General features: G+C 40.2%; 3 protein-coding genes across 3 annotated transcripts; all 3 read left to right on the top strand.

The window, feature by feature from the left end:
- Nucleotides 1–4,744: 4,744 nt before the first annotated feature.
- BJY04DRAFT_232823 (alpha/beta-hydrolase) lies at nucleotides 4,745–6,696 on the top strand (the record flags this gene model as incomplete). Its single annotated transcript, XM_073719816.1, has 4 exons — nucleotides 4,745–5,091; nucleotides 5,160–5,506; nucleotides 5,564–5,753; nucleotides 5,820–6,696. The coding sequence occupies 4 exons, from the start codon at nucleotides 4,745–4,747 to the stop codon at nucleotides 6,694–6,696; spliced, it is 1,761 nt and encodes a 586-aa protein (XP_073564985.1).
- Nucleotides 6,697–6,886: 190 nt separating this feature from the next.
- Nucleotides 6,887–8,247, top strand: BJY04DRAFT_232821 (zinc-binding alcohol dehydrogenase family protein; the record flags this gene model as incomplete). Its single annotated transcript, XM_073719815.1, has 1 exon — nucleotides 6,887–8,247. The coding sequence occupies exon 1, from the start codon at nucleotides 7,156–7,158 to the stop codon at nucleotides 8,245–8,247; it is 1,092 nt and encodes a 363-aa protein (XP_073564984.1). The 5' UTR covers nucleotides 6,887–7,155.
- An 866-nt stretch (nucleotides 8,248–9,113) lies between these two features.
- On the top strand, nucleotides 9,114–10,081 carry BJY04DRAFT_211469 (EthD domain-containing protein; the record flags this gene model as incomplete). The annotated part of the gene is made up of 3 exons (XM_073714409.1): nucleotides 9,114–9,241; nucleotides 9,326–9,986; nucleotides 10,046–10,081. 3 exons carry the CDS (start codon nucleotides 9,114–9,116, stop codon nucleotides 10,079–10,081), a joined length of 825 nt encoding a protein of 274 aa, XP_073564983.1.
- Between the last annotated feature and the right edge of the window lie 4,728 nt (nucleotides 10,082–14,809).

Below are 14,809 nucleotides of genomic sequence, written 5' to 3'. Positions count from 1 at the left end.
ATATCTTATAAAATCTTAGGTACTTATTATATACCTGCTTGTATTTTACTTAATCCTTATATATTACTTCCTAGTATATTAGCTAGATATAGTAATACTAAGATATAATTTATTATTAAAATTATTATTATTATTTTTACTTATTTTTAACTCTCCTATATTCTTAGTAATTTTATTTTATAAAATTAGGCCTTTTTTATTACCTAGTAGTTTAAAAGGATTTTTAAATCTTTCTTAAATAAGGTTTTTAATTAGGGTTTTAGGTAACTTAATAAGTTTCTTCTTACTAGGATAAGGGCCTTTTACTTAAGTACTAAATTATTTATTAAGGAAATTAATATCTTATATAATAGCTAGGAATTTATTATGCTCCCTTCTTTAAACTAGCTTAGTAATAGATTTATTTTTATAAGTCTTATTTAATCTCTTAACTTAATTATTTTATAAAATTTATTAGAGTTAATATTCTTTTATATAATACTTATATATAAGCCCACGGCCCTTACTACTATAATTAATATTATATTTTCTAGCTTAGATATATATATAAGCTTCTAGCTTTATATTAGTTATAATATTAAGAGCTTATCTATTTTATTTACTCTAGTTTAAAAGTAAGTTACTTAGGTATCCTCTTATTTTTAACTCTCTAGCTTAGTATAGTATATACTTAACTAGCTTTTTTATTTTCTAGATAATTCTTATAGCTTTTTTATAGGCTAGAGATATGCTTATACTTTTTATATACTCTGCTTTTTCTAGTAATATAGTAAAAAAATCTTCTTCCCTAGTTATATTAAGTATTATTAGCTTTATAGTAGTATTGTTACGGAAGGGCAGACCTCTCTGCGTCTTCCTAACCCTGGTAACCTCTTGTAAGCTCGTAATACTTAACTTAACTTACTTAATCCTTTCTCTAAATAGTTTTATATCTAACTAGTATAAAGACTAGTTATGGTCGGGGTTAAGCTTAGTTAAAGTAGGCAAGGCTAAGTATCCTATATATAAAATACTTGTAGAGTAGTTCGTATAAGTGTGTTACTATTCTAAAGGTAACTCTAAGATAATAATTTATATTAATTACGAAGAACAAGTAAGACTAGATATAGTAGTAATAAGCGTTCTTAAATATCCTCTATCCTGACTATATAATATCTTAAAGGATTTAATAAAGTATAGCCTAGTTATACCTAGATATATAAAAAATAATATAAAATATTTATACTACTAAATAAGTTATTTATATAAAAAATATAAAAGGTACCTAGACTATATATTTAAGTTATAGATCTATTATTATAAAATACTATATCTCTATTATAATACTAAGAAAAAGGAACCAGGGATAGTACTAATATTATTATAAAGTAGTAAAGTACCTGACTAGGAGCTAGAATCCCTGGAAAATAATAAACTAACTTTACTAGGATTCTTAATAATAATATAATAAAGATAATACCTTAAATTATTAATTTATGTTAATAGATAGCTAGTAAATATTATAATTAACTTAGGAATAAATAGTAACTTTATAAACCCTAAATTTATAAACTTTTATAAATTACTGAATATAAGAAAGAAAGTACTTACACTAATTAATAGATTAAATAGCAAGAACCTAGGAATTCTTAAAATAATAATTAAATTAGTATTACTACCTATAATAATATATAAGAAATATTATAAACTAAGTTTTATTACAACCCCTTTAGGCGAGTATAATATAGTATTAGAGATCCTATAGCTTAAGGATTATAATCTAGATATTAACTAGAGTAAAAAAATACTCTAATAAAAAAAATACTTATAAATAAAAAAGAAAGTACTAGTTAAGGCTAGTAGCTAGTAATATATTTAAAATAAAATTAAGTAAGTAGTTAAATAACTTATAAAAAAAGTTAATACCTAGAGATAATTATATAACCCTAAAAAAAAGTCTAGTTTTTCTATTATTATAGTAATAAAGTAATTATTAAAGAGAGTAAAATTAATAAATATTCTTAGTTAGGCTACTAGTAAAATAAAATAGTATTATAAAATTATTAAAAATAAAAAAAATTAAGAGGATACTTAGTAGCTAGTAGTAGTTATAAATAATACTAAGCTATTTTAAAAAGTCCTGAAAAAGTATAATTAATTTTAAGATATTTTTAGGAAACTTAAGAACCTAGTACTACTACTATATAAGCCTTATAACTATACTATACTTATTTAGAAAAGGAAAGTACTAGATTATTAATAAATAATCCTATTAAATAATAAATATAATAAATTATTAAAAGAATATATTAATACTAAAGAACCTATTAGGATTATCTAAAAGTTAAAGTTTTTAATAAAATATAGGATCCTATTTATCTTAGAAAAGAAAGGAGAAGAGTAACTTTATATAAATTACTAATTACTTAATAATATAATAATTAAGGATTTATACTTTTTACTCTTAATTAATAATAAGACTAACTACACGGAGTAAAATAATTTATAAAACTTAATATAACTAATATATACTACTATATTAAGATTAAGGAGGGGGAAAAAGAGAAGACTATTAGGTTTTTATAAATACTAGATTATACTATTCAGGCTAACTAATATACTAGTATTATTTTACTAATATATTAAAGAAGTCCTTTAGAAGGTTTTACTAAGATATATATATATATTAATAATATTATTATCTACTTAGAAACCTTTAAGTAATATATACTAGATATATAAGAAATATTAGTAAAGTTATAAAAAATAAATCTTAAGTATAAGCTTAAGAAATATAAGTTTTATATTAAAAGAATAGAGTTCTTAAAGTACTAGATTACTAAGAATAGTATTTAAGCAGAAATATTAAAAATTAAAATAATTTAAGAATCACCTATACCTAAAAATCTTAAGAAACTATAATAATTTATTAGCTTACTAAACTATTACTAATATTATATTAGGGGGTATGCCTATAATATAAAACCCCTATTTAAATTACTAAAAAAAGATACTTTATATAAATAAATAAATAAGTAATAATAAATTTTTAAGAAAGTTAAGGAAAAGCTAACTAATTTATTAGTTTAAAAATAATATAATCCTATTTTATTTATAATAATAGAAATAGATATATTAAACTATATTTTAAGGGCTGTAATAACTTAAATAAAGATTAATAATAAGAAAAAATTAATAACTTTTTATTTAAGAAAGTTTATATTACTAGAAATAAATTATAATATTTATAATAAAAAACTACTAGCTGTTAAGAACCTAGCAAGTCAGGGTTATTAAATAGAAATAAGGATAGCTATCTAGGAAGGAATAGCTAGGGGAAAAGGATAGCAGGTTAGTTAAGACTATAATTATAAGAAAATAATAATTTATAAAAGGACTACTATTAAGAAAGGATTACTATTAGGGAAGAATAATGTTTATAAGATAATAATTATTACTCTAGATAGGTATACTCTAGTAGTAAGTTATTAAGTAATTAAAAAAAAGCTAAGGAAGGTTATAAATTATATATAATATATTCTTAAGAATATTATAAAAAGTATACTAGATAATATACTAGGGACTAAAAAAGAACTATAAGTAGTATACTAGAAAATATATAATATAAGGAATATTTAAGAATACTTATTATTATTATATCTAGTCTTACTTATTTTTTATAATTAATATAAATTATTATCTTAGAGTTACTTTTAAAATAATAATATACTTATATAAACTACTTTATAAGTATTTTATATATAAAATACTTGGCCTTGCCTACTTTAATTAAGCTTAATCTTAATTATAACTAATTTTTATACTAGTTAGATAAGAAGCTATTTAAAGAAAGGATTAAATAGATTAAGTTAAGTATTATAAGCTTATAAAAGATTACTAGGGTTAGGAAGAAGTAGAGAGGTCTATTCTTCCATAACAAACACAAAGTTGAAATTCTTATCTACACGTAAGCAGTGGCGAGTTGTTCGGGATCTATCCGGTTAATATGGCAGTAGCCTTAAGGGGGCTAGCATTATTCACCCATGCGGTGACTGTGCATACGGATAAGATTTAATTAAGCTACATCATCTCCCAGCAAAACCGTGCTTACTGGCAGCGATACTTCATTTGTTGACAATACAGTGGAATCTGTAACATCGGGTGGTCGTCCGGGCACTGATACTCCCGCTTCCTCCATATGTCCTGAGATGTCCTAAGATAGCGAGCATCGACGAGTTCAGACCCTATGCTGCGTCGCTGAAAGAGATTACGGCGTCGATGAGAGTGTGGAAGGATTCTAGCTAGGTTTGTTTTGAGGGTACATTTGTTGGCAATGATCCGCCCGGATAGCTAGTCTTAGCACTGGGCTTCCATTTGGAATTTCGGCGGCCCTCCGGGGCTACGGATGAAGTTCCTGTTGACGTAGTTGAACCGGCTGGTCCCATTGGAAGTGTTTTGTCGGTTCGGAGATGGTCGACGATAAACGCCTGAAGAGCCGCTTAGTCACGGTGGCTTCAAGCACCACCCGCTGCAAGATCCGCAGGACCCACCGCGTCGCTTGCGGGGTGGGAAACACGGGAAGGAAGAGCGGATATTGCAGATGAGGATACCTCGGATGATGCAGCGCCTTGGATGGATTGATAGGTGGAAGTCGGATGGTACAGGTAGAGTTCGGTCTTGCAATCCGAGTCCTTCCCTACGTATTAAAGTCTGTGACAAGGACATACCTCCCCCCCAGACTTGATGCTCCTATCCTCTCGAAACCATGGCCTCTGATTCTAGCATCACAATTCTTCAGACCGATCCCTGCAGGCCCACAGGGCCAGTTGATCCTCCTTCTTCAACACTCTTCCCTGCTGGCCATGTCAAAGAACCGGGGAGGCGAGCCTTCTTAACTGCGACGCACTTTGAGCATAATCACGTTTTTACCCTGAGAGATGGCGTGAAACTTCGCGCAGATGTCTTCCGCCCTGCTACTGGTGCGGCGGTCCCCGCCATCGTCATGTGGAGCCCTTACGGCAAGACTGGCTCAGGGCCCCTGAATCTTGATGCCGCGGCGCTGCGAGTCGGTGTTTCCAAGGCAAGCCAATCCGGCTACGAGTCTTTTGAAGGGTGAGTTGACCCAGTGTCCAACATATCACAAGGGCAGAATATACAGTATGACCTACTAAACGAGACAGGCTCGATCCCGCGGAATGGGTGCCCAGGGGCTATGCGATCGTGAACGTTGATGCGCGTGGCGCAGGAGACTCGGAAGGCGACCTGCGGTGGTGGGGCTCCGGCGAGGGCAAAGACGGCCACGATTTCATCGAGGAAATTGCCGCGCAGCCGTGGTGCAGCGGCCGCGTTGCATTAGCCGGCAACTCATGGCTTGCCATGGCGCAGTGGTTCATCGCTGCGGAGCAGCCACCCCATCTTGCAGCCATCGCCCCGCTTGAAGGCGCAGCCGATGTGCTGCGCGAGACGCAAGCAAGAGGCGGCATTCCAGCCGTTGCGTTTTCCGGATTGATCCAATCGGTCTTGCCTGGTGAGTTATCAATGAGTGTGTCATGAACGAGATGGTGGTTAATCCGTTTGTTGTCAGGCCGCCAGAGACAGGAAGACACGGCTGCTATGCTTGCGACGCATCCCAACAGAAATGCATACTGGGACGACAAGCGGGCTGATTTCAGCAAGATTCGCGTTCCCGCTTATATCCTGGGGAGCTACTCGACGAATCTGCACACGCTCGGCGCGTTTCGGGCGTTCGAAGAGATTGCCCATGATAAGAAGTGGTACGTATAGTAGCCTTGTAAGCTTCATGCTTTACTCGAAATGGAATCCCAGCTAACAAACGACAGGTTCGCCACCCATACATCGCAAGAATGGCATGATCTGTACAGCAAGGAGCGCACCGAGGATCTCTGTCGGTTCTTCGATTTCTATCTCAAGGACATCCAGAACGGCTGGGAACGGACGCCTCCAGTTCGTCTCGCGGTTCTGGGCTTCAACCTGCCTCACGAGACGTACTCGCTCATGCGATTCCCGTGGGCGACTCCGAGCTCGAAACCGCTAAAGCTGCACCTCAACTCCGATCAGAGCATGACGCCCACCGCACAGTCGCAGCAGAGCAACGAACGACCCATACTCTCGTACCAGGCAGACGCCCCAACCATGAACACGGACAACGCTGACAATGAATTGCTCTTCACGTACACCTTTCCCGAGAAGACTATCGTAGCCGGCCCCAGTAAAGCCGTCCTCACGCTCTCTGCCGAGAAGCAAAATGACCTCGATGTCTACGTCATGCTACGCAAAATGGACGTGCACGGCAACGTCCTGCAAAATATCAACCAGCCGTTATCGGATCTCGGGGTGTCTTCCGCTGAGGATGTTCCGTCCGTGAGCGTTCTTAAGTATCTGGGTCCGGAGGGTATGCTTCGGGCGTCGAGGCGAGCTCTGGCGCCGGAACTTTCCAAGCCGTGGTGGGGGACTCTATCTCATGCTGGCGACGAGCCTGTCCCTGTGGGAAGGACTATTGAGCTGGAGATATTCTTATGGCCGACTGGGATGATTTTTGAGGCAGGGGAAAGTGCTGTCTTGAAGGTTGCGGGTCATGATATGCGACTTGTTGACCTTGAACCGCTGCGGGGGTCTTTTCAGGTTGTTAATGAAGGAAAGCACTTTGTTCATTTTGGAGGTGGATATAACAATTTTGTTGAACTAAACATCCTGTGATTCATGAGGATCCAAGTCTGATTGCAGCAAAGAAAGATTATTGTCTACCCGATCCCAGACCCTCAAGTAAAACTATTATTGAAAACGGCGCTTTACTGCGATAGCCTGGTACAAGGAATTATCTACGTAGTGATGTTGGGACCACCCATCAGAATAGGTAATGCAGTGGCGGATCCTACTTTCTTTCGTGTTGAGTGAAGGCTAGCACACTGCACACCCCTCGGCTTGAAAGGAAGACTATTTGCCGTACCTAGTGGAGCATGTTGTCACCCCGCTGGACCGGAGATCCACGGACGCAGTGACCCATCACTCTTTGCGCACCTCCTAATCTTGCGCTTGCCTTGGTTATAATGCGTAGACTTCCGGTTGTGCTGCGCCCATCAGGACCTCATACCATACCCCTCGTTGCCCGCTCTTCCAGGCCTCCTAATTCTTCTTTTAGCTTCAACCCCATCCACCATGGCCTTCTTGCCAAACACAGCCTTATATGTCACTGAAAACGTCGACTTCGAAATCCTCCCGGAGCAAGAAATCCCAGTTCCCAGTGATGACGAGCTCCTCATCGAAACACTCTACTCCGGCGCAAATCCCGCAGACGTCAAGCATGCCACGCTCCTAGGCATCTACCCCTCCGTCCTCGGATACGACTTCTGCGGCAAAGTCATCAAGACCCCTTCAGGATCCAGCTTTCGCCTCGGAGAAGTCGTCGCCGGGTACACTCCCACCGGGGTCGGGCGGCCTGCAAAGTACGGCGCGCACCAGCAGTACCTAGCCTGTCCGGAGGACATGGCGTTCTCGGTCCCCGCCAACCTCCCGCAGCACCATGCCGCGTGTCTGAGCGTCGTGGTGATGACGGCGTGCGATGCGCTCTATAACATCCTCAAGTATCCGCTCCCAGGCGACCTCCGAGCCGCGAAGCAGTCGCAGGCGCAACCGCTTCTAATATGGGGAGCCTCAAGCAGCGTCGGGCTCTCTGCTTTGCAGCTTGCGCGGGCGAGCGGCGTCCACCCGATCCTCGTGACGGCGTCGCCGAAGAACCACCCGCTCCTCCTGCGTCTCGGCGCCACGCGCTGCTTCGACTACAGGTCTCTCACCGTTATCTCTGAGATCGCCACAGCCCTCCAGGATGGTCAATGGGGTAATTTGAGGTGTGGGTTCGACGCGGTGGGCAGCCTGACGGATCCAAGCTCCGCAGAGCTTCTCGCTCGCTGCGTTACGGGCGATGATAATGATAAGGATGATGCACAACTCGTATCTGTTGTCGTCCAGCGAGATCCACGCTTCAGAATGCCATTTGCGACGACCAACTCCGACGTGACGATCCATGTCGCGGGGGCACCTGGTCTGATTACGATTCCTGCGCGGAAGGACGACGCGAAAAGGGCGTGGGAAGCGTTGCAGTGGGCTGTGGCGAATTATGGCACGGGCTTTGAGTTGCCTGTCGTTGATGTCTTCAACGGGACGGCTGAAGAGGCTCTGGAGCGACTGCGGGCTTTGGGTGGTGCTGGACAGGGATTGGGGAAGCTTGCCATTCAGCACCCGTTGCGGTAACTTGTACATAGAATAATGGCTGCATTGCTTGTAGCAGAGCTGTTTTACAGTTTGAGCCAATGAAAATCCTTACAGCCGTGGGATGTATGATTTCTAGGCCGGACCTTGCCCTCGTCGCATAGCTATCCGGCAGATGGTCGCTTGTTGCATGGCTGGTGGTGTCAACCCAGGTACCATTAACGTTATCCAGCAAGTATTAACGTTATCCAGCAAGTCGACTGGCAGGTTTCTCCGGAGCCGTGAACGTGCACCAGCCCAACCAGCGCCCACGCCTCAGACAATCATCACCCAAGTCTCCGAGTTGCCCGGTCTGCGTGGAACAACCCCACCGCAATCCACCCCACCTCCAACGCCGCAGCCCACACCCCACAGAAGGTGTGCGCTAGTCCGTTCCACAACAGCTTATAGGGCCAGGCCTGTAGCCCACTTTCCCTCGGCCTCGGCGTTCCAGTTGCGTCCAGGTTCCGAATGGGTTCCGCATCCGAAGGGAAGCGTGGTGGATAGGGTGCCTTTCGTGAGCTCACTGAAAGCACTCAAGGCACGGTTAATTTCCTCGGCAGTTGGTATTTGTATGGTCAAACCTTGACCCTCCACTTCCCGAACGAGTCCTTCGAAGACATCCTCTGCGTGCAAGGGTGTTTACGTGTGGTTGAGGCACTCCAGGTCACAAGTGGGCAGGCACCCCGCGTTTGTTTCGAACGGAACACAAACCGAGGGGGCCACTCCACGGTGGAAGGGGTACTTAGCTCTCGCCCATGGCTTGAAGGTACCTACCCCACATCACTCATATTTGAAGAAAAGGGAAGCCACTGTTAAGCACTTCTGTCTTTATTACAACCCTGAAGGGTTAGACATCCAACGCAGATATGCCCTACATCAAACAACTTGTCGCACTCCGGCGCAAGGCCGGCCTCACCAGGCAGGAATTCTTCGACTACCACTACCAAAAACACGGTGCCATAAGCACGGCGCCCACGTCCGCAGAGACACCCACGTAACCCCCCACCCCTTTCCAACCACATCCTAGCACTATTAGATCCATAGCTAGTATCCGTTCCTAACCTGACCGAACTTCCAGGAAATACTTCCAGACCCATTTTGTCGACGCGGCGTATCATCCCTACCCGGACAACGAAGTGCCCAACGCCCATTCCCCCTGGGCGCTCAGCGACGACATCACAGAGCTCTACTTCAAGTCGCCCGAGCACCTGGCGCAAGTCTTCACGTCGGAATGGGTATCTCAAAAAGTCGGACCTGACGCAGCGAATTTCTCAGACTTCAGCGCCGTCCTACCCATGTTTGTCACGGAGGAGGAGGTCGCGCTGCCTGGTGTTGACGTGAGCAGTAACGCATTGCAAGTGCAGCACAGGTCCGAGACCAATGCCTTCGTCGCGGTATATTTCGTCGCATTTAATAATAGCCAGGCGGCGCCCGCGGAAACAGTCTCTCAACTCACGCAGATCCTCGAGGAGCATGCGTCCGGCGAGATTCGGAAGCTGGTCGTCAACGTGCCCGCCAAGGTTGAGTTTGACCTTGGTGCGTACTTTGGCGGCCTGCGCGGCGGCCCGCGGTATGACTTCGTGTTTACAATCACCCTGCGGGGGAGGGTGTCGATTGGTGCGGTCCGGCAGGCCCAGAAGGCGTTTGAGGCGCGCTTTGCGGGCCAACTGGATCTGCCGAGCACGTGGATTGCATTTGGGGAGCGGGCGGTGGTGCTTGACCAGACGGAGGGTATCAAGGTATGTTTGGGCCTGATCTGGATTTTGGCGGCTGTGGCCGTTAACTCGGGCATTGTTAGTTCGATCCTTCGCGGCAGCCCTTCAAGTCACTTTAGAAGGAGACTAGCATCGGGGCCTCCATATTTCGAGGTTTGGTGGTGGTGGTCCTTGGGATTGGCAACATGGCTGCAGTGCGCCAGTACCATACAAAATTCAACCAAAAGGTCGAGAGATAGCTCCGCCTAAAGGTCATCGAGGGCGGCATCGGACAGAGTACTTGAGTCATAGTACGCTGTTTCGGGTATCTTATCAGCGGATAGGGAGTCGAAGGTACGGATGCGCGACTATACGCCAGGAGTAAGCATAATGTGTTTAGAACCATGAAAATAATATATCTTAAGCCCTTGGGGGATTATTTTATGCCTAAATCTGTCTGTCAAACACTTCCTTAGGATAATTACAGATTCTGGTATTAGGCTTACTATAAGTGGCCTGCAGACAACTGGAGGATCTACAAGGCAGAGCCGATTTAAAATATCTTAAGTTAGGCTTACCTGCCGCGATATAGTGGTTATAGAATAAAGCGAGATTTCTGATATTATTACTTGATTATTAGCAAGCCAAGATTACTTGGAAGGGCTTAAATCTCTTAATATTACTATTAATGCTTGCCTTTTCTGATAGTTACCGCTTATCGTGGACAACAGGCTATAGAGGGTAGGGGTGGGAGTTATAGGGGCCTTAAAAGTGCCTGATAACTGGTCCAGCTAGTTTTTAATGTCCTGAAAGGAAGATCCTGATATTTATATAAATATTATAAAGCATTTTTTGTCGCAGTTTGCTGTTTGCCGTTGAAATTATCATTATGTTTGCAACAATGATGTGTGAGGATCAAACAACTTCGTGGAACAGTCACGATTTGCTGCATACTGCATTTCTGGCGGTTTTCCCTCGCCCTAGCTTTTGGCACGTATTTCTGTTGTTCCGGTAACGGACCTTGCGAGCCGCCCGAAGCGCCCACCAAAAAGCGCCCACCTTCCCCCCTCTCTCCAAGTATGTTGTATGCCTCGGTATGTATCAGCCATCAACGCCACAGTGGCTGATGGGAACCGCGGATATAGCCGCTGATGGGTTTCCCTATCAGTGTCAGAATTTCACAAAGCACTTGAGTCGGTTTCATGCGGTAGGTCTAATAGTCGCTCGAAGACGCACTTGGATAATATCCTTGGTTTATAGAAAAATCTCAGCTTGCCCCTTCGTTCTCCAGTACACAAAGACATATGCCCTCAGCGAGGAAGCTTCAAACCCATTACTCTCAAAGGCCCACCTGGTATCTCTGGACGAGGGTTTCCCACCCTCGCGCCCTTGCCTCCCCGCCTTTTCCAGACCTCAGCGACGCTTCAGCCCACAGCTCGCCTTTAATTCCCTTGAGATCCAAAACCAAGACCAAGAAACATTCAACATCCTTTCCACAACGCTCTTTCCCGCTACATATACCGCCTACCGTGACCATTTCTGTTACGACTAGGCTCCGCCCGCTCTTTTTGGGGCAGATTAAGCGACTTGTTCTTTATTCGCGTCCATCTCCCCAGTAACCCTAGGTCTTTCTTGTAGGACTACCTGGTTGTCTTTCTCTATTAGCGCTTTGAGTCCACCTGTTATCGCCAATCGTCTATCCAAACCCTTTCAGCCGGATACGGGGTAATACTCCGCCAGCATTCCTCTCCCTCCCTATCCCCATCTCGCCAATCCTGATGATCGAATTTTCTTGCCTTCTTCTACATCCGGGGTTAGTACGAAGATGGCACCAAATACAGAAGCCAAGCTCTTATCCCTCAAATGGACCGTCGGAGAGAAATGGTGGCACCGCTCAAAGTTTGTCCCTGCTACCTAGTTGCTCGTAGAGTTACTTTATTCCAGGCGGTGTCGCGGCAGGATCGCGGCAGTATCCTGGGATACTGCCGCGACCGCCCCTGGAATAACCCCTTGGCGACCTGAACCATCTTCCACGAATTTCAAGCGTTGATAATCGCGACATTACCCGTTTTTCAATTACTGTGTCTTAAGCTGACATCTGTCAAAATTCAGAGGTCATCGCAACGTCTAACTATATTCCGGCCCATGCCCGGGGGGGGGCATCAGCAAAAAAAAGTCTTGGCAGGGGGGGGGGGGGCATGAGATTTCCATGCCCCCCCCTAAAAATCATGAATATTTAATATTTCCTAATTTTTTTTATATATTTGGAATGCTTAGGGTTCAAAGAATAATAATATTTTAATATATTTCGAAATATTCTAATAGGGAAGGAGATATTATAGGGCTTAGGGTAAGGGGAAATTTTTGTTAGGGTTTGGCTTGGCAGGCTAATTACGGGTAGTCTAGTCCGAATTAAGCTACTTTTTTATCTTAGGGTTTAATAGAGATACCTGAATAATACCTTAGGCAGAAATAGATACATAAAATCTAACTATATTCCGGCATGATAGGAGAGGGAGGTATTCACTAAAAAAAAGTCTTGGCAAGGGGGGAGGTATCAACTTTTTACAATACCACCCCCTAAAATCCTGAATATCTAATATTTTTTATATATTTAGAATCCTTAGGGTTTAAAGAATAATAATATTGTAAAATAGTTCGAAATTTTCTAATAGGGAAGAAGATAGAGTAGGGCTTAGGGTAAGGGCAAAATTTTATTAAGGTTTAGCTTAGCATGTAAAGGACAGGTAGCCTAGTCCTAATTAAGCTACTCCCCTGCCTTAGGCTTTAATATAGATACTTAAATAATGCCTTAGGCAGATATAAGTGTTAAGAACCTAGCAAGGCGGGGTCGCAAGGCAGAAACAGGGATAGCTATTCTGGTTAGGATAGCTGGGAGGAAAAGACAGCAGGTTAGTCAGGACCGCGGTTGCAGGAGGATAGTAGTCTAGGAAAGATAAGAACCCTAGAAAAATAGTAATCTATAGAGGACTGCTGCTAGGGGAGGATAGTAGTCTATAAAAGACTACTATTAAAAAAAGGACTGCTATTAGGCAGGGATAGTAGTTACGGGATAATAATTATCGCCCTAGGATAATAGTCTAGCGTACCTTAGTAGAAAGCTACTAGGTAAGTAGGAAGAAGCTAAGAAGAGCCGCGGGTTATATAAGACTATTATAGGAACTACTATAAGGTATAATAGTTAGGAAGGTAATCACCAAGAACTACTATAAGGACTATTACAAGAGTTAATAGTTAGGATAGTAATTAGGATAAAGGATATTTAAGGACACTTATTACTACTATATCTAGTCTTACTTATTCTTTATAATTAATTATAAATTATTATCTTAGAGTTATTTTTAAAATAGTAACATACTTGTATAAACTACTTTATAAGTATTTTATATATAGAATACTTGGCCTTGCTTACTTTAACTAAGCTTAACCCTAACTATAACTAGTCTTTATACTAGTTAGATATAAAATTATTTAGAGAAGGGATTAAGTAAGTTAAGTTAAGTATTACAAGCTTATAAGAGGTTACTAGGGTTAGGAAGATATAAAGAGGTCTACCCTTTTATAATATATTAATTACTAGTTAATATAAGTATCTTATCTTAATTTAAAATAACTATTACTATAGCTTCTAGAAAAAACTAGCAAGCTAACTAACCCTCTACTAATATAAAATAACTTTAATTTATTATTTATATTATACAGGAGCAGCTAAATAATTAAGTTATAACTATTAATAGCTTAACTAATAATCTTAATTAGTATAATACTACTCTTACTAGTAAAGCCTAAGGAATAATTAAATAGCTTTAGGAGCAGGTTTTTAAACTTAGTAATAAACTTACTATAAAGATTATAAAGCTTAAAATCCCTAAGCTTTTTAATAATACTTAATCTAAGCTTAGGTACTAGCAGACCTAGATAAATACTTATCTTAATATTAATAAGAATAAGTTTGCAGGATAAGGAGATAAAGTTCTTTTTATTTTTACTTATCTTACTAGGGCAGCTTATAAATAATTTAAACCCTTTATAAGGGAATACTAAACTACTAATATAGATAATATAACTAATAATACTAAGAAAATCTTTATAGACTATAATATCTTTAAGAGGTACTTAGAAAATACTTTTAGTAATATTAATACTACTTAAAATATTAAACGCGAGATAAGATAACTAAGGCAGACAGGTAATATATTTTATTATATATTTAAGTTCGCGTAGTTATAATCGCGCATATCTTAGGATAACAAGGCCTTTATTAAGTAATTTAAAAAAGGACTTAAGTAAGAAATCCTTAAGAAAATAGCTATTATAAATAGACTTAAGATTATTAAAGAAATAGTTAAGCAAGTAGTATAAATTAATAACTAATTCTAAGACCTGCGGGTAAGAAGAAAAGATTATTATTAGTACTAGTATAATAAATACTAAGTACTATATTTTTATTAATCTAGTAGGACTAGAGGAAACCGTGCTAATATTAGATAATAATTTTAACTAAGAAATTAGGGATATAGTAATTCCTACAGACCTTAACTAATAAATCTTAATATAATACTTTTTAAGAAAGAAAAAAAATAATACTAAAAAAAAAATCTATATTTTATCTACAGCAAATTAGGCTATAAAGTAGTAAACTACTCTTAGAGAAAGAAGTAGGGCTAGAAAAATTATAAAGATTCTAGATAAAAAAAATAACTAAACACTACTACAGAGCTAATAATACTTAATATAATTAGGGAAGAAAACCTTTTTACTATATCCCTAGAAAAAGTAGAGTATATAAAAGATATAAATATGCCTCTAACCTATAAAAAGTTTAGGGTTAGGGTTAGGGTTAGGGT

This window comes from Aspergillus karnatakaensis (genome assembly GCF_047715665.1).
Source record: "Aspergillus karnatakaensis strain CBS 102800 unplaced genomic scaffold BJY04scaffold_87, whole genome shotgun sequence".
NCBI lineage: Eukaryota > Fungi > Ascomycota > Eurotiomycetes > Eurotiales > Aspergillaceae > Aspergillus > Aspergillus karnatakaensis.
The sequence above is the reverse complement of the archived record's forward strand: the minus strand, read 5'-3'. Positions and strand labels throughout refer to the sequence as shown.